Source organism: Tauraco erythrolophus, chromosome 1, assembly GCF_009769465.1.
Source record: "Tauraco erythrolophus isolate bTauEry1 chromosome 1, bTauEry1.pri, whole genome shotgun sequence".
In the NCBI taxonomy this organism is placed as follows: Eukaryota; Metazoa; Chordata; class Aves; order Musophagiformes; family Musophagidae; genus Tauraco; species Tauraco erythrolophus.
The window spans coordinates 67,549,323-67,576,831 of NC_141465.1; the positions used below are offsets into that span (position 1 = coordinate 67,549,323).

Sequence of the window (27,509 nt, forward strand, 5' to 3'; positions counted from 1 at the left end):
TATCCATTTATCAGCAAAATTAAAAGTAAACATTGTCTGACTTAAAGTTAAAAGGACCATTAATCATGAAAGATGGACTACTGGAAAGCAAAAATGACAGCAAGGTTTCAATACAGGTACTTGGATTCATCATCCCTTGTCTCCTCATATTTACATAAAGTGCCAAAAAAGGGTATAGGGAATATTTTATGAATCGCACTCGTTTGTCAGGTTTTTTTATACCTTGCCCCAACAAAGTGAATGAAATTTATATCACCATAACCAAACATATAAGCTTTATACTAAAAGTATAATTGAAAATACATGTTTAAATGTTAACACAAATGTACTGAGATACAGTGTAGAAATTACATTTTAGACCAATTATTTTATTTTGCTGACTAAACCAAAAATCGTTATCGTATTTCATGAAAAATCTTCGTCTACAGAAAAATTGCTAGTTCTAGAGTCCTGAAGTAATTCACGCTACAGTCTGGAATGCTAAACTTCAGGAAGCCTATTCTAAACATTAAATGCCAAAACTTAGCTGGAAGTCACAGATGAAAATATTACGACAGCTTGTAGCATTACGTTCTTAATTTTAAGCCCCACACAGTGACATACGTGGAACAGGCAAAAAGAGAAGGGAAAGGAAAAGTTTATAGAAATACATTCAACATGCATGCTAAGAAGGCAAACAGACCTGTCTTGGTTAGGGGATGGACACATTCACTGCTGCTGTTTCAGAGGCATATGTTTTACTTCATTTTTCAGTGAATCAATGATATTTAAAATTACCACACTTTAGAGACTTGTAAAAACTGTGTTATGTGTATTGTTCAGTTAGTCCTTTGCTTTGACAAAACAACCGTGCGTGAAGTGAATGACTGCGGTCCCTGCAGTAGTAACACTGTGGCTTACAACTTTATTACAGCGCTAATTGCGGGGAAGACTGATTTGTCTTCATGTTTACGTCACTCACATTTGTTGTTGAGTCAGCTTACCAAAAACAGATACAGTTTCAGTAACACAATACAGAAGGATAAAGAACTGAAATTAAAAAAACTAGGAGGAATTATAAGAAAGTAACATGCTTTGTCATCAATTGAATGTATGCCAAATTGAAGTCGAATGATGGAAAACCATTGAAACTGCTCCTTAAGGGAATACATATTTATAAAGTAGTAAGTATAAAACTTCATGGATTGTTTTGGTCTATTTACTAAGGAAGCATTCCTCACAGACAGGATGAAAACTCAGAAGCCACAGAATACTATATTAGACTGGCTATTCAGTTTAACAACATTTTAAATGGTTCCATGTTAAATACTATTTTTAAACCTTCACAGTCTTACTGATGGCAGACACATGGATCAGTAAACAGTTAAAAAAAAGTGAATTTATTTTTCACTTCATCATGTATGAGCAGTTTTGTAGAAATAGTCCGTCATGTATACTTTTTAATCATCCTTAAGGCAAGCATTATTTCTCCGGTGTTGAGTACAGAGTAGTAGTTTGAATTCATATAAAAATAGCAAATTCTTGAAAGTATAACACCATAACAAAAACGCTAAAACAAACATAATACACTTAGACAAAATGAGCTCTCTACCAGTGTTTATGGTCACGTACTGTGGTCTGACATTGATGTTTCTAACATCATATCACTTTCATTCATTTCAATCTCGAATGTTTCTTCCAATGGGCGACTGGTATCTGTACTTTTCCTTTGATGCGAGGTCTCTAATGTTACTATGCCACTTTCGTCCAGAGTTTGTCTTTCTATGTCGAATTCTCTGAAATCCCAGGGAGGTGAAATTATGTTCTTTAATGTCTTCATTGTGTGTACATCAAAGTCATAACATCTTAATTTGTCTTTGATCTCTGTTCCTAGGAAAACAGGCAAACCATTAGTTTATTGCAACTGAACACACTCAAAAACGTATCTCAAAGAAACTGTCATCCAGAAACTACTATAAGTCTCTGCTTTCAGATTAATAGGGAGCTGTTGTTGCTTAATGACTGAAGTTGAATAGAGTTGTTTGGAAAAAATCCGCCAGCCTCCTTTTGGAAAAAAGCACAACACGAGAAGTACAACTTGGATTCAAAAGTCCGTTAGCAGAAGTAATTGCCAATTCTCTAAGAGGCTTTTCCTGTTGTTTAAGTTACACACAGTATGGTTTGCGTTAATGCATATCACACAGCTGCGTGGTTCTTCCAGATGTGTTAACCAACTACATATGGAGCAAGACAATAATATTGAGAAGAAACATCTGCTTCAATTGTGTGAAAAATCTGCAGGAAAAGCAATAGAGCACACAAATGGCTTTTACTGGCGTCAGCCTCGTTAACGTGCTTGACAGAATATCAACTGTGTTCATTACAGATAAATCACCGAGTTCAACAAAGCAGAAATATGTCACTATAAAGGTTTTGGGGGGCAGAAAGCTTTCATAGAATATTTCAGACTATGGCAACATAATGTGTTATTGTTATGAAGCATTTTTTTTTTTTTACCATATGTAAAGCTCTATTTTTGGAGGCGGAAGAACTTATCCTGCCTCTGCAGTGTGGAGTTTTGACATGGTGAAAATGCCTTGCCCATGTCTCTCTACAGTAGCATTAGCTGAAATCAAGTCCTCTGATTTTCTAACTCCATATTTCTGTTTCATGTCTTCCCCGTTCCCTTTGGTTTCTAAGCTGCCACAAATCAGTATTTTCCATAAAAGAAATCATCACTACCTCCAATGGCAAAGTGTTTCCTTTCTTTATACTGGTAAGAATTTACTGTCATGATACTTAGAAAAACCAGTGGTCATCTGCAATTGCTGATAAGTTCTGACTCATTTAGCCATTTAAAACAAAAATAAAACAAAAAAATTCAAACAAAGACGTATTCTACTTCGTAAGTTAACTAGGTAATGGTAGACAGTCTTTCTTGGTGTAAGATTAATACTCCTCTCAAAGGACTCGATGACTTAAGAGTCATGTAAGGGACAGACTTACCAATGTAGGCTTCAGAATCACCAATATACATTTCTATGCAATGTCCAAGCATCGTGACTGAAAACGTGTCATCCCTCCTAAGACCAAGGGCCTATTGAAAAAAACCCAAACAAAACCAAACACTAAAAAGTATTCAGTAGAAAATAAAACCCTTTACATCTTAAGTCCACGATGGTTCCGAGTTTGTTGTTTTGTTGCTCGACAATGCTCCAGAGCATCGCCTTCACTGTAAAGTGAAACACTGCACAACTGAAAGAGTATTGTCATATGAACTGGCTGAAGTAGTAAGCGAGCAAAGCACAAACAAAACCAGAAAAGGATACGTACACAAACAGAGAATCATTCACAAACCACGAAGTATAACACACTACTAGAATAACTGCTAGAAAACCTGTGAGGAAGTTAATTTTGTATAGCTAAGGTACAATTGGTAACGAAACAGACTGAGACACGCTTAAAGTAATTACAACTAAACATACTTAATACAAGCTTCTAGGTAAACAGAACTGCAGCTAAATTCAAGCCAATCAACTTGAATGCTGAAAACTCAGCTGAGGAAAATTCGCTGTTACTCTATGAAAACGTAAAATCACCACACTGTCCTGCAGTAATAATATACAAGTATCATATAGTAAAGATAAATCTAAGATAACAGAAAGTAGCATATCTTTAAATGTTGCACTTGCTGTAAAATTTCTACTTCAAGGCACAGGGTGGAAGTATTTTAAGTCATTTCAGCTGCATGAGAAGTTTATGTATATAAAATATGTACGACAATTAACAATGTTCAATTAATTCTGTGAATTCATAACAAAGAAGGATCCAAGTACTAAGTTTCACAAAGTGGCCATTTTTTATCTAATCAACAGAAAATTGAGGAAGATTAAATTTTTCCAAAAAAATTAAGATCATAAAATAAACACTAATTTAGAAGCTGGATAAAATGCTGGTTCCAAAACCAAACCAGAATGAAACAGTAAATAACAGAGTACGTGACCAGCACTTGAATTTAAGCCAGTTACATACCGTGTGAAAATAGTCGATTGCGCTTTCAAAATTGCCCATTAGACTGTGTATGTAGCCAATGGCAGAGTAAGTAGAAGCATTTTGAGGAATTAATACTAGAGCCTGTCGATGGTATTCCAGTGCTTCTTCATATTTCCTGTTAGGATTAAATACAGAAGATCTGTTGGTAAGCTTCAGGGTGAAAAGTGTTTTTATAGTATTATATTGCTATTTTCCTTCGCTCAGTGGCGTGCAGTTCTGCAGGAACTTAAAAATTATTGCTTCATACTCTGAACATAATAGAACGCACAAAAGACTTGTGGATATTGACAATTTTCTTCCTCAAAGTAATTGAGAAATCATTCTTCCCCTTACGTAGCACAACAGCTGCCTACAGCGAGGCCCCGTTTGGAGATGAGCTGAGCAATGTGATATGGTAAATTGCTCTGGACATTTAATGCTGCTCATTGTAACATTGGCTTGCTTGCTTTCTGCAGCTTTCATTTTCCTCCCCAGGGGAGCAAAGGAGCAGTACGAGACTAAACCACTCATCGTTCAAAGTGAGAAAAGCTCTCCGGGCAGAAATTTCACAACCCTGAAGTGCTACATACACTGATACTTTTGTCACTTCCATTTTGCTACTGTCCTCTATCAGAAAAGAAGATTTACACATATCCGTAATTTCTTTCAAATACTAGCCACCCTTTCTTTAAAAATTATCCATTAATTAGACTGTTTATTGCATTTGTTATTTTATAAAACAAGGATTAAATGTACATTATGGCATTACTCTGAGAAATTAAATTGTCACATTTGACATCCTAGTAGCAAGTTGTATAAAGATAGCAATTGTCTATTCAGAAGAAATTTTCACGTCTACAGTTATAACGAAATTATGCAAAACAGCAACATTAACAAAACTGTTAGAGGGCAGTAAGTAACAATTGAGGCAGAAAAATTATGCAACTGTTTGCTTGCTGCACGAAACTTTCCCATGGTTTGAATTTTATTTTCACTCATAGTATTTACCAGTCCAATTAACTACCACTGTATTTTAATATGCTGCTTTCAAACTTCAACCACATAATGATAGTGAGCAGACATATATCCAGTAGGTTTTTTTCACAAGAACAAAAGCATGTATTATGAACTTGAAATTAGTTTTTATGAACAGTAAATTATTACAGAATTTTAAGTTGTCAAAGCATATGTACAGCTGCCTAAATTCTCAATGCGATTTTCTCAAAAGATGGTTTACAAGGATGTAGAATTACATTAGGCTGGCTTTCTGAACCTGAACAAATAATACAATGCAAATTCCCCTAAATGTGATGTAAGCAGTTACTAACTTATTGTAGAAATTAAAAAAAGACAAAAGAAATTATAACTGAAACAAGTATTTGAAGAAAAACCCTGCAATTATACTCATGAATGGATTCCAGAAGCAGTGCCTTTTGCTTGATCTTGGCAGAAGGGGTAACCATTATACATTGTATTTCATAATGAAAATGAAGACTAATTGGCAATTTGAGCACAAAGCAATTACTACCAAAGCCAAAGCAGAAGTACGACTTTTATCTACCATAATCACATTCTCATTGACAGCTTTGAAGCAAAAATTACAGTATACACGAATTGGACAGTTAAAACCATGACACACACAAAAAAGATACGGTACTGATTAAACAAAAGAAAACACTGGTTAACATCAGATGAAGGTAATTAATGAGAAAATCTTTATGTTAAAACTGTTAAAGCTTACATATATACTCTGCCTTTCTTTTTCTCTTCCTAGAATGCAAATATGAAATGAAATATGAAATAGTTCTGTTCTCAAAAACCATAAAGTAATATTTTATTGCTGTGTTAACGTCACTGAGTATTTCACCTCAAGAAAAAAAAAAACCCACAAGCACTGATCCAAGCAATTCATCAGCACAAAACCACCTTTATGTTAACTAAAGCAGTGGACATACTCAAGCAGCCAGTTAAAACTCAGATCCATACAAGGACCTAAAAGCCTTCGACCAAATTTCTATCCAGTAAGAACCAGTAGTTAAGGAAAGGCTTTCTTCACATTAAGTACATTAACTCACTTGTAGGAAACTGGATATAAGGGGTGATTAATGTATTTACGTTCACAAGCTGATTTAGGGAATCTTGTTCTTATAAGGTGCTTCTACACTGCTCTCATGTGGTACATAATCTTGATATAAATGAGAGGCAGGCATAGAGAAAATACATTTGTGTAGTATTCCAGATAAATGTAGCTCCAGTACTCTCTGCTTACTTGAGTTTTCTGCAGACATGTCCTAAGTTGTTCAATAAAGGCTCCCACTTATCAACTGTTACCTGCAAAATAATGCAACAATTCAAATAACTGCAGCTTCCCAGACGTAACTGAATTTTGTCTACTTTAAAAAAAAAAACACCACATATACAAATGAACAAGGCAACTCATTCACGACCAAGAAACATATCATAAGCATTTTCAGGTCTTTTCAAAACACATATTTTAGCTCAAAACATTTATTCAATAACTAATTTTTCTAATTTTTCCATTCCCTAAACCCAATTAAAGGGTCAGTGATAGTAAAACTTGGATGCGAACCAAACAAAATTTGTTTTCTACTTAAAAATCACATCAAGTTTCTCAGCCTAGTAGTACCGAAGACCCCAAATTAGGTGTTTGTAAAATACTCATAAATACTGAAGGTCTTTTTCCTGTCTTCTCCATAGTCTAACTTCATCTGCTTTAATTCAATTAGCTCATTTACAAGACACACAGAAGACAATATGAGCCAACAAAAATCCTCAGAACACTTTTTGATGAAATTAAAAATCATTTGGACTCGATTGCATTATGAATTTGTGACTTATAACAATGTAAGAGAATCTTATTTGAGGTGTTTCCCACTCTAATTCTAGACTTCCATTTGTGTGTTTGTAGATATGTTGATATTTAGTACTTCTCACTAAACAAGAAAACCGCCACACTAAAGAATTTAGCCATTTGCATAATTTGAAGCCTGATCTACAAAGCGTGTGGCATTCGCATGAACAATACAGCTTTAACTAGAACAGAACAACCCTGTTTATATATTGGTGAGTGTATAAATTAGTATCCGTGCAGTTAGTTTTAGTAAATGTGTGCCTTGTCCACACAAAGATTATAGATTTTTTCAGTGCTTTCCACTTTATAGAAGGTTTATTTTGTTCTAGAAGCAATTTCATTATCTTGATATAAGATGCCATGTTAATAATTATAGCAGCATGAGGTGGTGTCCTTGTTCACTAAATTTAAACTAAAAAGAAAAAAAAATTGAGAAAACCTGTCTTAAAATTGACAAGAAGCCTGTGACAAGGTGGTGCTGCTTTCATTAAGGCATCTTAAGTTACTCTAGTAAAATGTTTTTCTTTAGGTACAAACTCATTTGTGTGTTCCAGCGTTTGACGAGTTTTTGACAGGAAAAATGTGATTATTTTGATTACTTTCAGGAAGTTAGTTAAGCATTCCTGGGCCCACTCTCACACAGGATTACATTCAAACAAAAATGGAAGAAACAGCTTCAAGAAACAGCTAACGCTTAAGGTGGCAGAAACCATCTTCATCTGCATACCCAGTTCCACCCTCAGGTCAAGAACCACTGGTCTACTGAGACCTAAGACTGAGAATGACACCTGGATTCCATCTTCCAGTCAACGCTTATTTTCTTCTCATTTCATAAAGAAACACACTTTTTGCCTTTTCCTATAGCACTGAAGATAATGTGTGATGATTCTTGTCTAAAACCCCAACATACATGATTACAAGCAGATGGCCCAAGTTTTAAAGTCAAATTTACACTCTATTGCTTCTACCCTAAAATAAGCACAACATATTTTGTCAGAAGATATTACAGAAATTTCCTGGAGTTTTATGAATTTATGATCATGCATGTTATTAGGAAAAATACCTCATTTCCAATAGCTTTGATTTTTTCCAGTGCATCAAGAAACCACTTTTCTGCAGTTTTCCAGCTAAGAATTGAAGGGTTGAGGGAAAAAAAAGTAAATTACTGAAGAGTTTTCATTAGCAGTATGAGAAAACTGTATTGTAAAGAACAGTTCTTTGACGTTATTTTGTCGTACGAGTGAAATCAGCTACAAAAAACCCAGTAATTTACGTATGACTATTTTGCATGTGCTCCTAAGAGCTAACAGGACGAAGTTAAAAAATCAGAAGCAAACCATGAATATTCACTAAACAGTTCTTATTTCTGTTAGTTATTTTCAGAATATATTTGGAACCTCCTCAGCTGGTAAAATGGTTTGCTGTACAAAATTTCATAGCACGTGCACTTGTGTGTGCCTGTCATTTGGCAGAGTTGCATGCCTTGAAAAGGCATCTGTCTGGGACCAGTGCTATTTAACATCTTTGTTGGAGACATGGACAGTGGGATCGAGTGCACCCTCAGCAAGTTTGCAGATGACACCAAGTTGTGTGGTGTTGTGGACACGCTGGAGGGAAGGGATGCCATCCAGAGGGACCTTGACAGGCTGGAGAGGTGGGCCTGTGAGAACCTCATGAAGTTCAACAAGGCCAAGTGCAAGGTCCTGCACGTGGGTTGGGGCAATCCCATGCACAAGTACAGGCTGGGCGGAGAATGGATCGAGAGCAGCCCTGAGGAAAAGGACTTGGGAGTGCTGGTGGATGAGAAGCTCAACATGAGCCGGCAATGTGCACTGGCAGCCCAGAAAGCAAATCGTATCCTGGGCTGTATCAAAAGAAGTGTGGCCAGCAGGTCGAGGGAAGTGATTCTGCCCCTCTACTCTGCTCTCGTGAGACACCACCTGGAATACTGTGTTCAGCTCTGGAGTCCCCAACATAAGGACATGGAGCTACTGGAACAAGTCCAGAGGAGGGCCACGAAGATGATTTGAGAGCTGGAGCACCTCTGCTATGAAGACAGGCTGAGAGAGTTGGGGCTGTTCAGCCTGGAGAAGAGAAGGCTCTGGGGTGATCTTATAGCAACTTTCCAGTACCTAAAGGGGGCCTACAGGAAAGCTGGAGAGGGACTTTTTACAAGGGTGTGTAGTGATAGGACAAGGGGCAATGGATTTAAACTGAAAGAGGGCAGATTTAGATTAGATATAAGGAAGAAATTTTTTACATTGAGGGTGGTGAGGCACTGGAAGAGGTTGCCCAGAGAAGTTGTAGATGCCCCATCCCTGGAAGTGTTCAAGGCCAGGTTAGATGAGGCTTTGGGCAACCTGGTGTAGTGGAGGATTTCTCTGCCCATGGCAGGGGAGTTGGAACTAGATGATCTTTAAGGTCCCTTCCAACCCTAACCATTCTATGTTCCTCAAGCGTTACATTCTTTCCTTGTTCTATCTTAAACAAGGAAGAACAACATAGCAAGCAAGGGTTTAGGGTAAACACCATCTAAACTAGAAAAAAAGGAAACTTTGCATTCTGTAGCTCAACAGAAATACTTTTGTAGATATATTGGCACATTACACTTTAGAGTAATCCATGTTTCATTTTGCAAGCTTACTCTCCATTTTGAAATGCAACCACTCCAACTTCATGCATAACAAAAGGATCTTCAGGTGCAATGCTTAAAGCTTGGCTGAAAAACCTTTCGGCTAACTTTGAGTTGTTGGTCAAACCATATTCCAGTCCAATATAGAGCATCGGCAAGTGACACCTATTAAAAAAAAGGCAAATATCATGCACTTATCAGGAATGGCATCACAAACTATAAAGAAACACCAACTGTGTTTGCATATGTTTATGTACATCCAAGTAAAAAGCTGATTTAAATGGACTATTAACCTAAGAGAACTTTGTAAGTTATTGACAAGAACTTCAACTCCAATACACAGTTGTAACTTGCTCTGGAATTACATGTATTTTCTCAGTGCTTAAGTTAGTTCAGAGGGTTGTGTTTTTTCCCCTACTATCCTTCCTACATTTTGCTTACAAATAGAATACAGAAGTAGTAATAACAAAGGGATTACATTTACCAATAACTACAACCAAATGCAAATACTGTTTCATATACAATGTGACATGATTAGTCCTCTAATCATTTTACAACCTTCTCCACAGGATGAAACAGCTGTTCAAGATATTACTATACAGCAGTTTATGACGTGGTATGACAAACATGATTCACAAGTTTCAGAGAACTTTCAGGTAGAACACAGATTACCTAAATATAAATCTTGACTTAATCGTAACAATAATCAAGTACAAATAATGTAGTCAGATGCAGATGATGAAATTACTGGGTTTTTCCCTCCTTTGTTCTCTACCAGCTAATTATTGCAAATGTATTCCTACTGTTTAAAGGGATATAGGTAAATATTCTACACTATTTACGGATTAATTTTAATTTTTCTGAGTATGACCTTTTTGACATACCCTTTCATGAGCTGTGCAGCTGTAAAGTATGCAGCCATGGCTTGGTCATGCTCACTCTCAACTGCAAATGAATGTCCATATGCTATCCATGCAGGTCCATACGTTCGCTCAAGTGTAGTAGCTTTGCTAAAAAACAAGAGTAGGTCATAAGCAAAAACATACATAAAAAATTAAACAAATATACGTATAAAAAATTAAATTTAATCTGCTTCACATGACTATTTACATAGCAATGCTGTGCCACATCATTATGTATCTATTAAGATAATCTTCTGTAATGACCAGCTTAAACAAAGTTTAAAAGTTCAACAACAAGCACTTTAAAGCATCACACATTTTCAAGAATTCACTGTATTATTTCTATTGCTGTTCAAAGACAGCAGGAATTTATTGATATTACTGAACATAGATAATAATATAATAGGTGAATTGGCCAAAATACAGAAAAAGTTAGTAATGACTCATAACGTTTTACAAAATTCTAGCTATACATTTCAAAATAAATATATTCTAGCATACATAAGTTTCACAAGCAGGATATGAAAATACCAGATGAACTCTTAGATTGAACTGTGTGTTTAAATTTTGCCATGTAATTGTACTAGCCTTAATGAAGACAAGAGTACTTATTTGTGACATTGCAGACGGTTGCCATGCATCAGAGAAGTATACAAAATGTCACCTAAGTCCTGAGCTGAAGACTGCAACCTAAGCATCAAGACTGCAACCTGAAGTCCCTACAGAAATATGGACTTGACAGGAACGTTAGAAAGCTCTGTAGGGTATTTGCTTGGTCAGAAGGCAAAGGCATTCATAACTAAACATCTCATGACAGACGTGCCCTATCTTTTCTTGAAAGCTTCTGACACGGAGATCCTACGTTTTCCACAAGTAATCTATTCTGTTGCTTAACTACACTTAAACACTTCATTTTTTCCCCAACATTTAATCTAAATTTTGTTTGTCACAGTTAAACTCGTTATTTCTCATCACGGATCCTAGGGAACTGTTTGTTCTCTGTCTCCTGGGACAAAACTTTACATATTCCAACATTTGCATCTTCCCACCCTACATCCTAAACAGCTTCAATCACTTCAAAAACTTTCCTTATTGGTCAACTTCTCCAGAATGCTTGTTTAGTGCCTTCTCTTGAATTCAATTTGATCATCTCACATCCATCTTGAGTTCTCCACACACGCTGACTTGTCAACAGCAACACATTACAATACAGCTTTGTTACTGTCATAAAAGATGGATCATGTTCTATCACAAATGTTGTTTTCCTAATTGGTGCCAAGATGAGGTAAGCCCTTTTGCAAGACGCAAAGGGTGCAGAGATCTCCTGCAGCAGCCAGAACGATACTTCCCTTACATGCTACAGATGCACTGCCCAGCTGTGCCTTCTACCCTGTTCAGCACGCTCCAGCACGATGTCCTGTGACTCCAAAACAATATGGGAGCTTATGTTTTTATCCATGGTATCTCCAGATCCTTTTCTAAAAACTAGTGCCTAGTCCACAGCTGTCCTTAGCCTTGTAGCATCTTGTTCCTGTTTCACTTTTACCAGACCTTTTTTCCTCTTTGGCAGAACTACCTTGCATTCTGGTATCTTGTTTTGTTTTGTTTTTCCCCCTAACACATCTATAGACCCTTCCTGGCTAAGCATGCTTGCAGATTTAATAACTATGTTCTTTATTTCACCACCTATGTCCCTCAGGAATTTAAATTGTTTACTCATAATAACCAGGCACTTAAACAGTCTAAATTACTAACTCATATTTACACATATTGTCTATAAAGGTCTCGAGAAGAAAAATGAAAGCTTTACTAGTTGATTTAAGCCTTCTCAGTTTAAGCTTACAGCATCAAAACAAACACCACACTTCACAGCAAGGTCCCACTCCCCAGTGCTGATAACCAATACACACACATAAGACCCGCAGGAAAGAGCACTGGACTGACTGACCAACCTAAACAGTCCAAGGCTGTTTGTGCAAAGAAAGAACTAGATAGAAAATTCTGACATTTGGCTATCTAACTCTTTCCTTTAAGATATGAAACCTGAAACTGGGAGAATGCTTGAAACTACAAGCTGAGGCTTGATTGCCTAGCTGTAGTGAGCTTGGCAGAATGAGCGAATGCAGGGACTACACCCACCCATAACAGGAAGGTGACTGCCAAAAGATACGCCACTTCAAAAATGACACACAGACTTATGTATCTAGAAGGTTGAGGTCTAAATTGCTATACCAAAAAAAGGGCGGCAACATGAGGAATATTTTAGTAGTAACCAGTTTATCAAGGCTTCTGTTTAATTTATGAGCTTACAAACAATTGGAAACATTAAATATTTATTTAGCAAGCGAGCAAGAGATTCACTACGGAAAACCTGAAAAAAAAAAAACCACCTGTACCTGAGATATCTTCTGGCATGTTCATTTTTGTGGCCAACCATGAGATAGTAGCATCCTACTGCAAACCATGACACCTACACATTAAAATCAAAATAGAATATTGTTAGATATATCACACTGATTTTAATGAAACATCACCATAGGTGACGCAAAACAGAGGAAGGATAATAATTAGAGAAGTTAGGAATATTTTCACTGAAATCGCAGTCAGCTTTTCAAATTATTTGATGTTACAGACAAGCCAGAACTGCTGGCATGTGTGTCTGTAACTGGGTTTGTTCAGCCTCATGAAGAGAGAGCTGAGTGGAAAGCTTATTGCTATCTTCAATTACCTAATGGTAGGGAACACAGAAGACAGCCAGACTCTTCTCAGAGGTGCAATGACAGGATGGGAGGCAAGGTGTTACCCAACAATAAAGGGGTTAAAGTTTTTGTGTAAGAGTTTCATGAAGGGTTTAGTCGGCAATAGGTGATTTACGCATACCTAAAGAAACTAACAAGATGAGCATCCTTGAAGCTGTCAGGAGTGATTAAAAAGGAGACTCTTTATCAAGAACTGTCTGCCCTTGGAGGGAACATCCCAGAAACTGCATAAACTTTGGTATCATGTTTTTCTGAACTGTGAACATGCAGTGACTTGGGGGAAAAGGTAATTCCGGCAGGGGGAGATCGCGACCACTGACTCACGGACCACCTACCCTAAATACACCCCAGACCCAAAAGAAAGGGGTGGAGGAAGAGAACTGAGCATGCGAAGTAATTTATGTGTAAAACGAGAGAAAATTAACCAATAGCTTAAGAACATGTAAATATGTTATGAATACGTATGATTGTAGTGTATAACTAGCTTTCTGTCCAGAAGCCGGGTGTGCACACTAGGAGGAGAAATCCCCCGTGCACCCAGTGCTGCAATAAAGAATGCCTGCTTTCTAAAACTTAAAACGAGTCTTGGAAAGTTCAATTTCCTTTTCAGGTATCAACAGGAACAAGTTGCAACATGGGAGATTCAGACTGAGTAAAAGGAAAACAATTTTCCCTATGAAGGTGTTCAAACACTGTAAAATTTCCTCAGAGGTGCATATATATTTATTACTGTAGCATTTGTTTTAAATTATTATTCAAAGTGAATACCTCACATAGAATATATTTCACAGGTACTTCGCTTTAAAAAAAAAGAACCTTAGTATAAAAACCACAATGCATAGAAAATAAAAGGAGCGAACTGCTTTCACTAGCTCCATCCAGGAAGAGATTTTGAATTCTGTTGCTCAACCTGACTATTACGTTACAACTTTTACGTGCTCTCATCTAGAAAAAACTACCAGGTAATGAAGGCTTAGAACAACTTACAGGATTATTTGGGTACAAGTCCACCAGTTTGTGAGAAAGATAGAAAAGCTCTACATTGTGGGAAGAAACAAGAAAAGAAAATTAAAATGAGCCACAACATTAAGATGCTTCAAGCCCTTTAGCTTTCTATACAAAATATTCAGAAAATTTCATGTTATTAATGCATAAGTGAACAAAAATGTTTTCTGTTTAGTGGTAATCCTTCAAACTGCTTCAAAACATTCAGTTTTGCAATTAACTAAAAAAAAAAGGCAAAACCAACCCACATAAGTCTTCACAGCACATAAATAAGCAGCTATACATGCCACTCCTTAAAAATTCCGCAACAACTTAGGTCATTAACATACATTAAAATAAATGCCTGTAGTATTACGCTTGAATGTATCTTGTCACGGTAAAACACTATTGAAATTAATACATCTAAAAGGTATAACATACTGGCTAGATAAATTCCAAAGTAGAATCCTGTGCAATAATATGCGGAAAATAGGACAAAAGCAAATAAATGACTGTATTATTTGGAATAATTCTAGAGTGATTACTTTTCTAATAAAAATAGTAACTGTAGTTATTCGAATAACTTAATACAAATTTTCTAATAACAGCAGAAGTAGTCAGATACAGGATAACGACTCTATTGCCTATGCAATTTCAAAATAAAGAGCATTATGGTACATAAAATTTCTATTTCTTCTGAGTACAGTGCTCTTAAATTGATCAGTTTGTCCTGGAGTACTTTGTATCGATTCTTAGTGTCAGAAAAATCAAATATGAAAACTGGCTTACAAAAACCAACTTATTTACAAGATGCTTCTCAAGGCAGACTTAGAAGAAAAATCAGAGTATTGGCCACACTTTCAGATGTAGTTAACTGTAAAGTAAATGAAAAGTACACTTACTAAACATTGAGAAGTACTATTACACCTAATGACCTATTTGTGTACATACAAAGCATCATCCTTTGAGATACTGCAAATCATATGGGCTCCTTATTGTATTCTCTAATTGCTTTTAAACACATTCAAGCTCCTCACTTGATTTGGATGTTTACATGCAGTCTGAAACAAGAAAAAGCCATCCCAGCTGCAAGTAAGCTATTATCGTAATTCTAGCAAAGGTGCTGCAAGATTACTAAATTTGAACTAAAAACAGGCCTTCGTAACAGCAAAGGCAAGAGGAGTCTAGAATTTTTTCTAATATGGAAAAAAGCATGTCCACCTAAGCATACATACTGCTGAAGAGTTCCTTCTACTTTAAATTAATACATTTCCATTTTGTTGCTGAGCAGAAAAAGTACACCTAGACACTCTAGGAAGAGCACCTCGAAACAGCAATCGAACAACAGAAATGAAGCAGGGTAGCTCATTAACTTTCTGGTTATGTAGCTTAGTGGTTAAGAACGAGACACTCGTGATCATGAATGAATAAAGACTCTTTGCACAACTACTCCCTCCCGCTCCGCTGTCAGGTCTGAAACTCCCTTCTTTGCCAGTTACCGCTGTTTTCTTGAAACTGCAGGTAGGAAGAAAAATATATGTAATTTTTTAAAATGTTATATAAGGGAGTTTCTTGGCATCCTTAATTATTTTTTAAAATTGAAGCATTACAATCTTCTTTTGACTCATATTAAATATTGTGCTTCTTACCATTCGCTTTATTAAGCTCCACAAGTGTCCCTATATGCACAGGTAAACAATTTGCATGGAAAGGATCTTTTTCCATCACTCTAAAAAAGAAAAAAAAAATCTGCAATGCACATTTAAAAAATTTTTAATGTGTTATAAGCTGCTTTTACAGTGTGTAATGTTCCAGTTAATTACCACTTTAGGCATTGGAAAACTATTTGCGACTAGAAGGTAACTATTAATAAACAGCATAGTAAAGACTATCTTAAGACCAGAAAAATAGCTATTAATTTAGCTTAACAGAAAATTCTGGCGAGCTGAATAAACAATCGGAAAACCAGAATAAAATATACATTTTCTTGCAGGTCACTTCAAATTTAACCCACAAACAACAACATTTCTGTTCATCTTTTCCATACATTGGATTGCGACTTTCAAGCAACAGTCCTCAACTTTCTGAGCTTAACTCTAAGCAGTATGCCTCAGGGAACATATTTAGCTCAGTTTTCGTTTTCTATTTCCTGTGGTGTTTAGAAATGGAAGAGTCTCACAGACAACAGACTGCATGCAAGACATGGCTTGTAGGCATGTGCCCTTTTTGTAAGCACTGGCAACTGGTAAACTCAGCAGAGAAAAATAAAACGTCTTGAAATCTATTCACAGAATCTCTTAAATCAGAACTACAACAGTATGACCCTATTCTCTGAGAAGCACATCTTGAAATGGTTAAAAGTTTAGTTGACATTTTAAAATAGTTCGAAGTATTTCAAATTAAAAGTATAAAAGAACATATAAACAAGTGTATTAAATGGTCTCTTGGAGAAAGTCTAAAGCTTCAAAGTCATATGAACTTCCCAGACTCATTTCCAAGCTCTAGCATCTGTGGTAGTCTCCTCCTTAGCATACATTTACTCCTGCCACTTTCTGCTAGACAACACACAGCAATTAAATTTCAGAAACAAAGATGCAACAGTATAATTTTGTTGACTTAATTGGAGCAATTTATTTTAACAGGATCATTATTTTACTCAGATGCTTAAATTCATCGTAACTGTCAGCATTCTCCACAGCCTTCCCAAAAACCTCGCCTGTACTGGGTTCCATGGGATACTCTACATAGTGCTGGCTTGCTTCAACTAAGAAAAAGCTTTACTATAAAAAAAAAAAAAAAGAAAAGTAAACAAAACCCCTTCCATTTTATGCTACCAATATTCTGAGTTTATGCAGTACAAACACAAAGATCCAGTTTTAAGAAAAGAGAAGAAAAGAGGTAGCTGTCAGGCCAGCAGAAAGGTTAGCTCCACAACCATGGCTGAGAAGCAATCCATGTTGTTGTTCTGACCCATAGCGTGGCCAGCAGGTCGAGGGAGGTGATTCTCCCCCTCTACTCTGCCCTTGTGAGACCTCACTTGGAGTATTGCGTCCAGTTCTGGAGTCCCCAACATAAGAAGGACATGGACCAGTTGGAGAGGGTCCAGAGGAGGGCCATGAAGATGATAAGAGGGCTGGAGCACCTTTCCTATGAGGACAGGCTGAAAGAGTTGGGGCTGTTCAGCCTGGAGAAGAGGAGGCTCCGGGGTGACCTTATAGCGGTCTTCCAGTACCTCAAGGGGGCCTACAAGAAAGATGGGGAGAGGCTGTTCAGGAGGGCCAGTTGTGATAGGACAAGGGGTAATGGTTTTAAAATAGAGGGAAGTAGATTCAGGTTGGATATTAGGAAAAAATTTTTTACCATGAGAGTTGTAGAATGCTGGACCAGGTTGCCCAGAGAGGTGGTGGATGCTCCATCCCTGGGGACGTTCAAGGCCGGGTTAGATGAGGCCCTGAGCAACCTGATCTAGTTGGAGATATCCCTGTTCCTTGCAGGGGAGTTGGACTAGATGACCTTTGAAGGTCCCTTCCAGCCCTAACCATTCTATGATTCTATGATCTGACAACCAACAGCAGCGTATGCCTGGGCTACGGAACAACTGAGACACAATACTTGGCAACCCAAAATTAACATAACTTCTAATCAGCTAGAGAAATCATACTGCCTAACGAACCAACTGATCCAAACCTGTTCATTCTGAAGGCCAAACAAGAAGCAGGCAAGAGAACACACAAAACTGGAGGTACCAGAGTAAGGAAGAGGATGAATGAAGGGAGGTGCCGCACAGTGCTGATTAACCGGAGTTTTGCTTTGGATACTTCTGCTACGTATCTTAAAAACACCATGTCTTGCAAGACACAAACTACACGTTTTAAATACCTGAAACTTCGTATCAAATGGTTTTGTATGTCAATCCATTGAACAATTATATTCACTGTGAGCCCAGGCATAATTGTTATACTACACCATATGAGAAAAAAAAACGCTCGAAGTTGCTTTGTATACTTACACTGAAGTAAGCTTGTAACACATTTTGAAATCACAGTTATAGTAATGTCTTTCAGCTAAGGATACCACCACATCCAGGTTTTCCTGAAGACCATCTACTGATTCAGGAATCAATGTTTCACTGGGTTTATTATACTGAAATACAAAAGAAACAACAACCAATCTAAAAATCAGATGGGGTAAGTATTAGTATTTTTATTTCTAAAAGAATATTTAAGAAGCATTAAGCTTCTTAATATTAATTTTAAACCTAAAGTCCATAAAACACATATTTGGTAAAATGGTTCTTTATAATGTACTTAAAAGCTCACTTAGAACATGAAAGATGCTTTGTTAGTCTCAATATGTTATTTGTAGGCTGTAGAAATGAATATTGACGAATATATGGCTTTCAGTGCTCTCACATTATCTTTGGAAAAAATAGTCTGGAATAACGTTGCTATACCCTAGTATTTTCAGGTAACTGGCATTTTGCCTATGTTATCAATGTTCTTTTTCCCCATCTAGAAGTTTCTCAAGACATAAAGCTAAAAAAAAAATAAAAAAATCAGAATTTCAAGTTGTCACCACACCAGAAAATAATTTCACACAAAACTGTTATATGCTCCCATAAAGTGATATCTACTACATCATAATTTTTAAAATAACCAAACCTACAAAGCCCTTATTTATTCCAATGTTCAGAATAAATGGAATAAAAAAAAATTTACACCTGAAGTTGAGACTTTCAATCAATTCTCCAGCTTTTTAGTCAGTTTTGGGGTTTACCTTTTTCAATTTATTCTCAAACAAGAAGTGAAGCAATTCTTGTTCTTCTTCTGTACATTGTCTACTAAGAGGTAGAGATTCAAGAAGTTCTTTTTCTATGTGAATTAAAAAAAAATGAAGTTGTCACATTACAGAAGAAATAGCAAGATCCAACGTTTTTAGAACTTAGAGACGCAAAGAATTTTACAATGCTTATCCTGAAACTACAAGGAATACATCTGTTTTAGTGTATCTGTACTGTTAATACTACCAATTGCAGAAATTAATAATTGGATTCTCAGTTTTTCCTTCTATACTTTTAAATAAAAAGTAATAAAGATGACATAACACCTCACTATTTTTATTTACTCTATACGTCAAATTTTATCACTCAGAATGCTGTATTAACCAATGGCTACTACAACTAAAGTAAAGTTTCATGGATTCAAAGCCTGGGAAATTGAGAACACAGGAAACAGTGTTTAGGCCGGGCAAAGAGCGCGGGAGCTTCCAGAGCTAATCAACCGGATAGCCAGGTTACTTTGTTTCTTTTAATTCTTAGCACGACAAGAGTGAAAAATAAAGTTTAAATGTAGATATGAGCAGATTATAGTTTTCAGGCATCTCATACATCTTCTGTTCTTAACATTTTAAAGTCTGTTACTTGTAGCATTGCTTTCATTTTTATCCAGGAAAAAGGTGTACTGAGAGAGCAGCTGAATGTTACTTGTATTTGAGAAACACTGCTGTCCAGACCTTCTTGTGCCGTCAGCATATGGTGCGACGTTAAAAGATCAAATGCTTCAAAGCAGTAAACATCGAGCTTCAAGGCCTCTTTGTAGCTGTATGTTGCTAGGGTTCTATTATCCAAAGCATCATAGATCTTCCCTCGTAAAAGGCATATAGAGCTCTTGATCTGGTGGAAAAGCAGGGCTGGAGGTCAAAGACTGAATCAATGTTTGCAATTTGGTTTTGAGCACAAATCAAATGGGCTCCCTGAAAAGTAAAAAGCGTTTCATGTATGACGGAGCTTGGTTTTCTAGTGCTGTCTGTAAATGAAATATTGTCTCTACTACCTTAAAAAAAAAAAAAAACAAAAAAACACACGAATGCCGACAGGTTATCTACCACCAAACAAACACATACTTGAAGTAGAGGAAGGATGGAGTTTATCTTTTCTGCTTCTGGCATCCAGCTCTCCAATATTGAGTTGTAAGCTATTTATGCTAAATTCCTTTCATATTCAATAAAGGGAAATCGTCACTTCGAAATGCGATTCACTACTTAACATGTTGACTATTAAACCACGTATTTCAAGCAAGACAAGAATGACCACAGTAGAGATGAAAAGGGCCAAATCGATGAACTCAACTATTTTAAGCAGAATTTTTTCACTACACTTCAAAAACTTCACCTTCACGTCACATAGTTTTCAAGAGTGATCAAAAAATGTCACACTGAGAACAACAGTTGAATAAGGAAATATTTCATTAAAAATATCTGGAAAAGAAGAAACCTTGCTTTGTTATCTCAGAACTTACAGTCCAATTGAAAGAAGCGTTAGTTTACGTAGTCAAGACTGAAATTGCAGCATAGAGCAAAAAGACTCTAAAACCAAATGCTAGATATGAACTTCCTGCAAAGAGTCTGCAAATAATTTATGGGACGCTGTTGAAAAGCACTCTTCATTTTTGCAAACCAAGTTACACAGGCAAGCTAACGCATGACTTCAGGCTGAAAGAAGAATATTCAGCATTTTTGAAAATTATGTTATCCCAAAAAGAAAGTTAAAACACAGAGTTTCAGATTCATACAGCTGTAAAATCACTTTCTGACTTCACACTTATTTTTCTCAGTTATAAAAATACTGGTTTTAAAAACGTCACTTACAGAGGATTGTGACATCTCCCAGTCTGTGGTAGAGTCTTTCAATCCACTTTCATCCTTCAAGTACTTTTCAAAAAGCCTTTTGTTGATGGGCTCTTCCATATCAAGAATATCCAGCGCCTGTTGATGTTCTTTTGCAGCATACTAGTCAAACATGTGCATGTAAAAAACAAGGTTGGGATTTGAAACATCTGTATGTAAAGCACCAGTAAACACAGTGTCACATTTCAAAGGCACAGATTATAACAGCCAGTGCTTATCAGCAGGTTTTTCATGCGTGCATAGTCTTATTTGGACGTATGTCATTTTACAATTGCAGTCAACTATTTTACTAGTCATCTATATTATGCACAAAATTATAACATTAACATCTACGGAAAAATCCATTATTCAGCATTATGCAATCACAGAAGCAGGTAAGCTTCTAAAAATAGTTAATACAGGTTTTAATAAAATCATTTTATTCTATAAGCAGCACATTATTCTATTTCAAATTTCTATATTTAATCTACCAACTGATTCAGTTACCCTGTGAAGGCACTGCATTTTACTGTTTATGTATAACATTTTATACAGAAGCATAAAGCTGCTAACTATATTTATACAACCATAAATCACATCTCTGGTCAGAGTACAACCAACCAAATAAAAATATAAACATGAAGACATGAGACAAAAATAGTTCACATTCTTTCCCCACAAAATATTAGAGAAGTGTTTTCTTTCCTGGAAAAAAAGGTCAGTTGGATTTCTGCAGAATAGTACCACAATGAATACTCCAGCGACCATACTGAAGGTTACAGAATGAAATCAACTGTCACAAAATTTAAACCTGTTATTCTAATGAACATAGACATCTACATTGCCTGCCAGGTACCTAATCTTCCCAAGATGTATCTTTTATTTAGTTTGGTTTGTTTCCAATTGAGGTTAAAAACGTGTACTCACGTGACATCTAGCTGCAAGGTAGCGACACGCTTCATATAACTGAAAGAGAAGTTTCATGTGTATTAGTTACAAAGAGAGAGCATGTTTACTTCCACTGCTAGGCTCCATTTTGCCCTCTCCTTTTTCAGTCGTATGGCTTCTTCACCCCTTTCACCTCCAAAATCCTTCCCTGACCAAAACGACTAAGTCTGTAACGCTTTCTCTACTATTAAACTCTCAAAAGACACTTGCTTCACTCTTGCCTTTAGCACTTATTAGCAGAGTGATTGGAAAATTTAAACAGCTATCTGTCCCTGAAGTGACACTCCACCTTCCCACATCTGTTGCAGTTAAATCCTTGGACCACTTCTCTTTTCTTTGACCCTATCTGGGGACAACAGTTTTAATCCGCCTGATTGAACACAGGGCTATACTTGGTTCAGATAAACTACATCATGCAGGTTTTTAAACTACTTTTCCCATAAACCTTATCCTCTGATGGTGAAGAAGTAACTGTAGTTAGCAGCAGAGGTTTAAAGCTGAATAACAGTAGTAAGTCTTTGATTAAAATTACTTACCTTATCCAACTTACGTGATCGAAGGGCATGTGCTGCCCTATGATACTGAGCTGTTAGGTAAAGGCATTGGGCCAACCAGTAGATATCTTGTGGTTCCTCTAAAATTAAAGAATAATTTAACGATTAATAATAATTATTAAATAATAACGATTAATCTATAATATATCTTTCAACACCTTCATACAGAATATTCACTTTTGCTTCACTACAGAAGTATTTTTCCCACACTCAAGTATCCTATTGAGTTACAAAGTTGTATATGCATGTATAAACAACTTGTATCTATTGGTAAGAGATTAAAATGAAAAAATAATCAGATTTTAAATTTAAAGACATCAGATAGTGCACTGGACAGTGAATACAAAAAATGTCATACTAGAAATGCATCATGAGGAGACAACAGTGATACCGATCTAAAAAAAGGCAGCACTTGTAAGTAACCCTACCCTTGCACATAGGGCAGGAAAAACAACCCAGAATTGCCCCTCTCAAAAAAAATCAATGGGAACCTAACAACAGTGAAAGTGAAAGCATTAGATTTATGCAGCTGGAAGTTACAAGAGCAGAAGCACAGTTTAGCACTCTCCTACTTTATTTGCAACCAAAGCTTTTGCAGGATCAAGCCCCTAGAATCATTTTAAGAAGTGTAAACAGACCATGGCTGTAGGCAGACATAGGCTACCAGCATCAACTCACTCAGTAAAACTGCATTCTACTTGTCACCCAGAGCAACAGTGAATCCTGTAGGAAACCACTGTTGTCCCTTGTAGCCTTTTTTTTTTTTTTTGGTCTCCTAAGGTAGGCAAACCTTAAAGTTTAGCCAAACATTAATTTTAACACCAAGTTTGGAAGTGAAGGAAGATTGGTCCTGCTCTATTTGGAAAAACTGCATTCCAAAGACCACAGAAAAGCACTTACACCAAACTCAAAACTTCAACATTTAGCCGCACAGCTTAAAAAAAAACAACAAAAATCAAAACAGAATGGTATCAGAAAGCAGTTAATCAAAAACAATGTAAAAAGTAACTACTTACCATGAGATAGTGAAGCTACTTTGTCTGCCCAAAACAGGGCACTTTGATATTGCTGCTGTAAAAACATAATAGAAATAATTAGTATTTATTTGCAGTTAGCTTTCCTGGATTGTTTTGAAATATATTGTACATCATTCACATTTTACATCTTACATGTAGTCTCTAACGAACGACGGTTCACAACTGAGATCCTTCTAAGTTCAAAAAACAGTTTAAAAGGGCCAGTACTGTAACTTCTTTAAAGGATATAAAAAGTAACTTGAGGTAGGGTTGTTAACTTATTATCGAGAAAACGAAGATATCTTTGACCAAAAGGTACGTGCTACGTAAGTATGGCAATGGGTCATTAGTTGATTTGCTATCATTGAAAGAGTAGCAAGATCCTACTCTCTGCTCCCCCTTAAAATCAATGCTACATTTTAGACGAAAGTTAATACTATATTAAAAGAACAGAACACACAAAATTGCTTCAGGAAACTTCAGCAGCACTATCTTCAATTAAGAAATTTTCATTCTCTAGTCAAGATGCTTTAAAGTCACACAAACCACAGGCCCTACCTGAACTTCTCCTTGCTCCTGATACACAGTTTCACTGACAAGTCTGCAGCTCGGGAGAAGCGGGTGGAATAGAGAAGAAAGACTAGTGGCAACTAGAGACCCCACAGAAGCAGTGTGCAGGTATATACCACTAACTCAGCTAAGGTTGCCATCGCATTTGGGATGCTAGGCAAAACCTTATTGAATTGGCTGGGATTATTCTCTAATATGATGAGCAGGGGATACTGTTGTTCCTTTTTATACTTCTCCATGCTGCGAGGCATAATATACTTCCCAGGATCTGCTGGACATTTAACAGATATCCTGCTCTTGCGAGGACTTGTAACTCCAGAAAAGCCTTGGCCACTTCTGCTCGTTCCCACAACATTACACTTATGGAGTTTGTTTACAGTCTTAGAGCCTGTTTTATGCTTTTGGAGTAGAGGTTTGGCAGACTTGTCAAAAATGTGCACTGATGGTATTCCAATCCTCACAAAGCACTACACTCCATGACCTCAGTGGTCTTTTCTATCCTGTGTTCCTACATTTACTACTTGGTGGAGACCAAGAACACCCAGCAGATTTGCCAAGGAAATAATTCGGTTTCAATAGTTTGGTTTTCACTCCCAGAAAACAAAAAACAAACCAAACCAACAGCAAAAACAAATCAAAAACACCCACAGAAAACCCAAACCAAAATCCTATGTATGTAATAGCTATCTGCAAGAAATGAGGTTTAAATAACTCTCTCGATACCACAAAAAGGCATAATCCAGGACCGTGGAGAACTATGCAATTTTTGTTGAGCTGTTCCACAGTACTACAAGCTGACTATATTACACAAAGAAGCAGTCCCATGTTCCTCCCGACGCTCCTTCCTCAGAACTGCACAAGTGTCAATACAGCTGCATGGCAAAGCAGCTTGGTGAACCAGTTTAACTCAAAAGATTACAGCAAAACAAAACAACAAAATTCACCAAATTAACTTGGATCCTAAATCCATCTTTCAGTCAGACTTGCTGGCCACACAGGCACAAATCTTTCTGCTAAGCAAAGGGACAGGTTTCTCTCAGTAGCGATGCCTGCCTGAACTAGAAACAGAGCGGTTTCATGCTATATTTAATCTAATTTATTAACACATAATGTGTTGGTTTGGTTTTTTTTTTTGTTTGTTTGCCCTGTGGCAACATAATTGCTGAATCCGCCAACGAAGGAAAACAAGCCTGCCCTTCAAATCGCAGCCTGCAGCGTGGCAGGTCAGTACGACGGGCACCCAGGCACCCACAGCCGTCAGGTCAGCACGGTCCGACGTGCACAAAACGGGAGGGAGGGAGGGATGCTGCAAACATCCCTTCGCTGCGTAGCAGCCCCACCGCTCCCACAGCGGACTTTTCTCCTCCTCCGCCTCCAAACGAGGAGGAAATCACGACCGTACACCTCACCCCCCCCCGCTACCAGGCGGCCACACGCCCCAGCGGAGACCGCGCAGGCGGCGCTTCCGGCCCACCGCGCTCCCCTCCCACCTCCGCTCGCTCCTCCTCAGAGGAAACGGGGCATTATTTTAAAATTGACTCCTCCTTCCCGGCCACAGAGGCCGGTACCTGCTGCACCCGCTCCCCGAGCCTCCCTCCGCTCGGGAGCCGGGCCCAGAGGACCTTTCCCTGGCGAAAAGCCCCGTGGGCCGACCGCCCCTTCCCCAGCAACCCCACCCCCCCGCCCCGACGGGCTCCTCCCGCGCCTCACCTGGTCGATGTACTGCCGCACTCGCTTCCTCAGCCGCTCCAGGTTCATCCTCCCGCGCGGTATGGGCGCGAAGCTACGAGGAGGCGGCCCAGGCGCCAAGCCCGCCGCGCCGGGAGCGCTGGCCTCTCCGCCGCCCGCCCAGCGAGGCGCCCAGCCCGGCGGTGCCGCGCTCAAACCCGCCCCCGTCCTTCCTTCCCTCCCGCCCGGAAACCGCGCCCCGAGCGCGTCGTTCCGGGAGCGCTGGAGGCCGGCGGGCTGGGGAGCGCCATGGCGGAGGTTGTCCCGTCCCCACCGTAAATTTATTCTGAGGCTCTTCTCCGCAGTTGTGAGGCGGAGGTTCGTCTCTGTGAGGGCCGCGATAGAGACCCGTTGCCCTGAGACCCCCGTGCGGCTCCTGCGGCCTCGAGGTGAAAATCTTTCCCTGAGGGTTTGCGGTGACGGCGGAGGGCGCGTCAGGAGGTTTCCTACAAGTCCTTCATCGTCCAGTCATTTTTGGTATCACGCAGATTGGGGAACCATTATCCACTAGGACATAGCTGAAAAATGTCAGCTTTTACTACTGAAAATCAGACGACATGAGCAAATGAATTAAAAAAAAATGATTGGAAATAATTCGGGTGCTGGCCAATCCATCTTGGAGCAGGTATGCCCGGTACAACACAGGAAATCGTCTGCGTGTGCTTTGATGGCGAGGAAAAACCTGTGTCAGGGTTACGCTGTGGAGAAGCCCACGAAGATGGCAGCTGATCACAAGTAAACAGCTTTCTTTTGAGAAAAATGGATCAATGTGCCCTCTCTTAATCTGTTTGCAGAAGCTGCCCTTGGATGTAAAACCGTGACTTCAGTGGTTTCCACCTGTTATTAATTAGGTTGGCTTTGCACCTCACACTACGTCACCCTTTGGGACTGTTTCTTCTCTGACATTGTTGAGCAAGTGTGCTGCAGATGGCAGATACCCATTTTATCCCTGCGGTAAAACATAGATTTATTTTGCTTTTTTTACTCAACTGCATTTGTAGGTCTGCTACTTTGTCACATTTTGGTAACTGAGATCTTGACAAAAGCAAAATCCTTGTTCATCTTTCCATCAGCTTGTGTAATGGAGACATAAATCCTCCTGTTAGTGGTTTCTTTAGATCCCAACAGGCCTGTCTAGCAAGTGTTATCATCATGTTCGGCTTTTCTGAAGACACCTTCAGGTGTCTAAATAGCTCTCATGGCCATCTGGCCATGCTGTCGCAGAAGAGAGGATGCAATCAAGCTTCTGTACCTTCAGTTCTCTGAAACTTGTGGCTTATCATGGGTGCTACCCCTCCACTCGTACTTATTGGTTTAAAATCTCTTTGAAATTAGCATGGTTAACGGCATATGTATTTGTCAGTTTGTGGATCTTTCTGTGTACAATAAAATATGTTTGAGTGAGATTTTGATGCTATTTAGAAACTGCTGGGTGGTGAAGCATGCAATTTTCTCATAAGTGGGACATCACCCCGTAGATTCGGTGTAATGGTAACACACCAGAGCTCACTGTCTTCTGTTCAGCGTGAGATATCAGGGCAGCAAACTGCAGTGACTCAGAGAAGAACAAGACGGATTTACAAATCTCAGTAGAGGACCAAATTCGAAACATCATCAAACGCAGAACAAAAAAAAAAAAAAAAAAACCAAAAAAAATGAGTTGGTGCAAACCTCTAAGATAGAAGTCTTGGCTGGGCAAGAAAAAAAAAGATGCACAGGAAGTGTGGGGGTTGGAAGAGAAGAAAACACTCTTGTTGGGGATGGATGACAGTTCAGAGCAGCCATACTCACAGGGAGCTGGTCTGGAGCATAGAGAGATTTATGATCTGCAGGATCCTGAAGCTGCCCAAGGAATGCTCTCTGAAGGTGA

At 38.1% G+C, this 27,509-nt stretch overlaps 1 protein-coding gene across 2 annotated transcripts; it reads right to left on the minus strand.

Annotated features, from left to right (window-relative positions):
* Nucleotides 1–25,714, minus strand: CDC16 (cell division cycle 16). 2 transcript variants are annotated; one of them, XM_086619728.1, is made up of 18 exons: nt 25,622–25,714; nt 23,342–23,396; nt 22,308–22,405; nt 21,751–21,789; nt 20,806–20,946; nt 19,672–19,831; nt 18,937–19,031; nt 18,170–18,303; nt 15,810–15,889; nt 14,164–14,213; nt 12,814–12,887; nt 10,400–10,525; nt 9,528–9,680; nt 7,947–8,010; nt 6,281–6,342; nt 4,012–4,147; nt 2,986–3,076; nt 1–1,869 (listed from the first exon to the last, which is right to left on the minus strand). In XM_086619728.1, the coding sequence occupies exons 1-18, from the start codon at nt 25,667–25,669 to the stop codon at nt 1,604–1,606; spliced, it is 1,872 nt and encodes a 623-aa protein (XP_086475854.1). In that variant the 5' UTR covers nt 25,670–25,714; the 3' UTR covers nt 1–1,603. The 2 variants fall into 2 exon arrangements, with proteins under 2 accessions (XP_086475854.1, XP_086475860.1); XM_086619734.1 differs by lacking the exon at nt 9,528–9,680.
* Nucleotides 25,715–27,509: the final 1,795 nt, after the last annotated feature.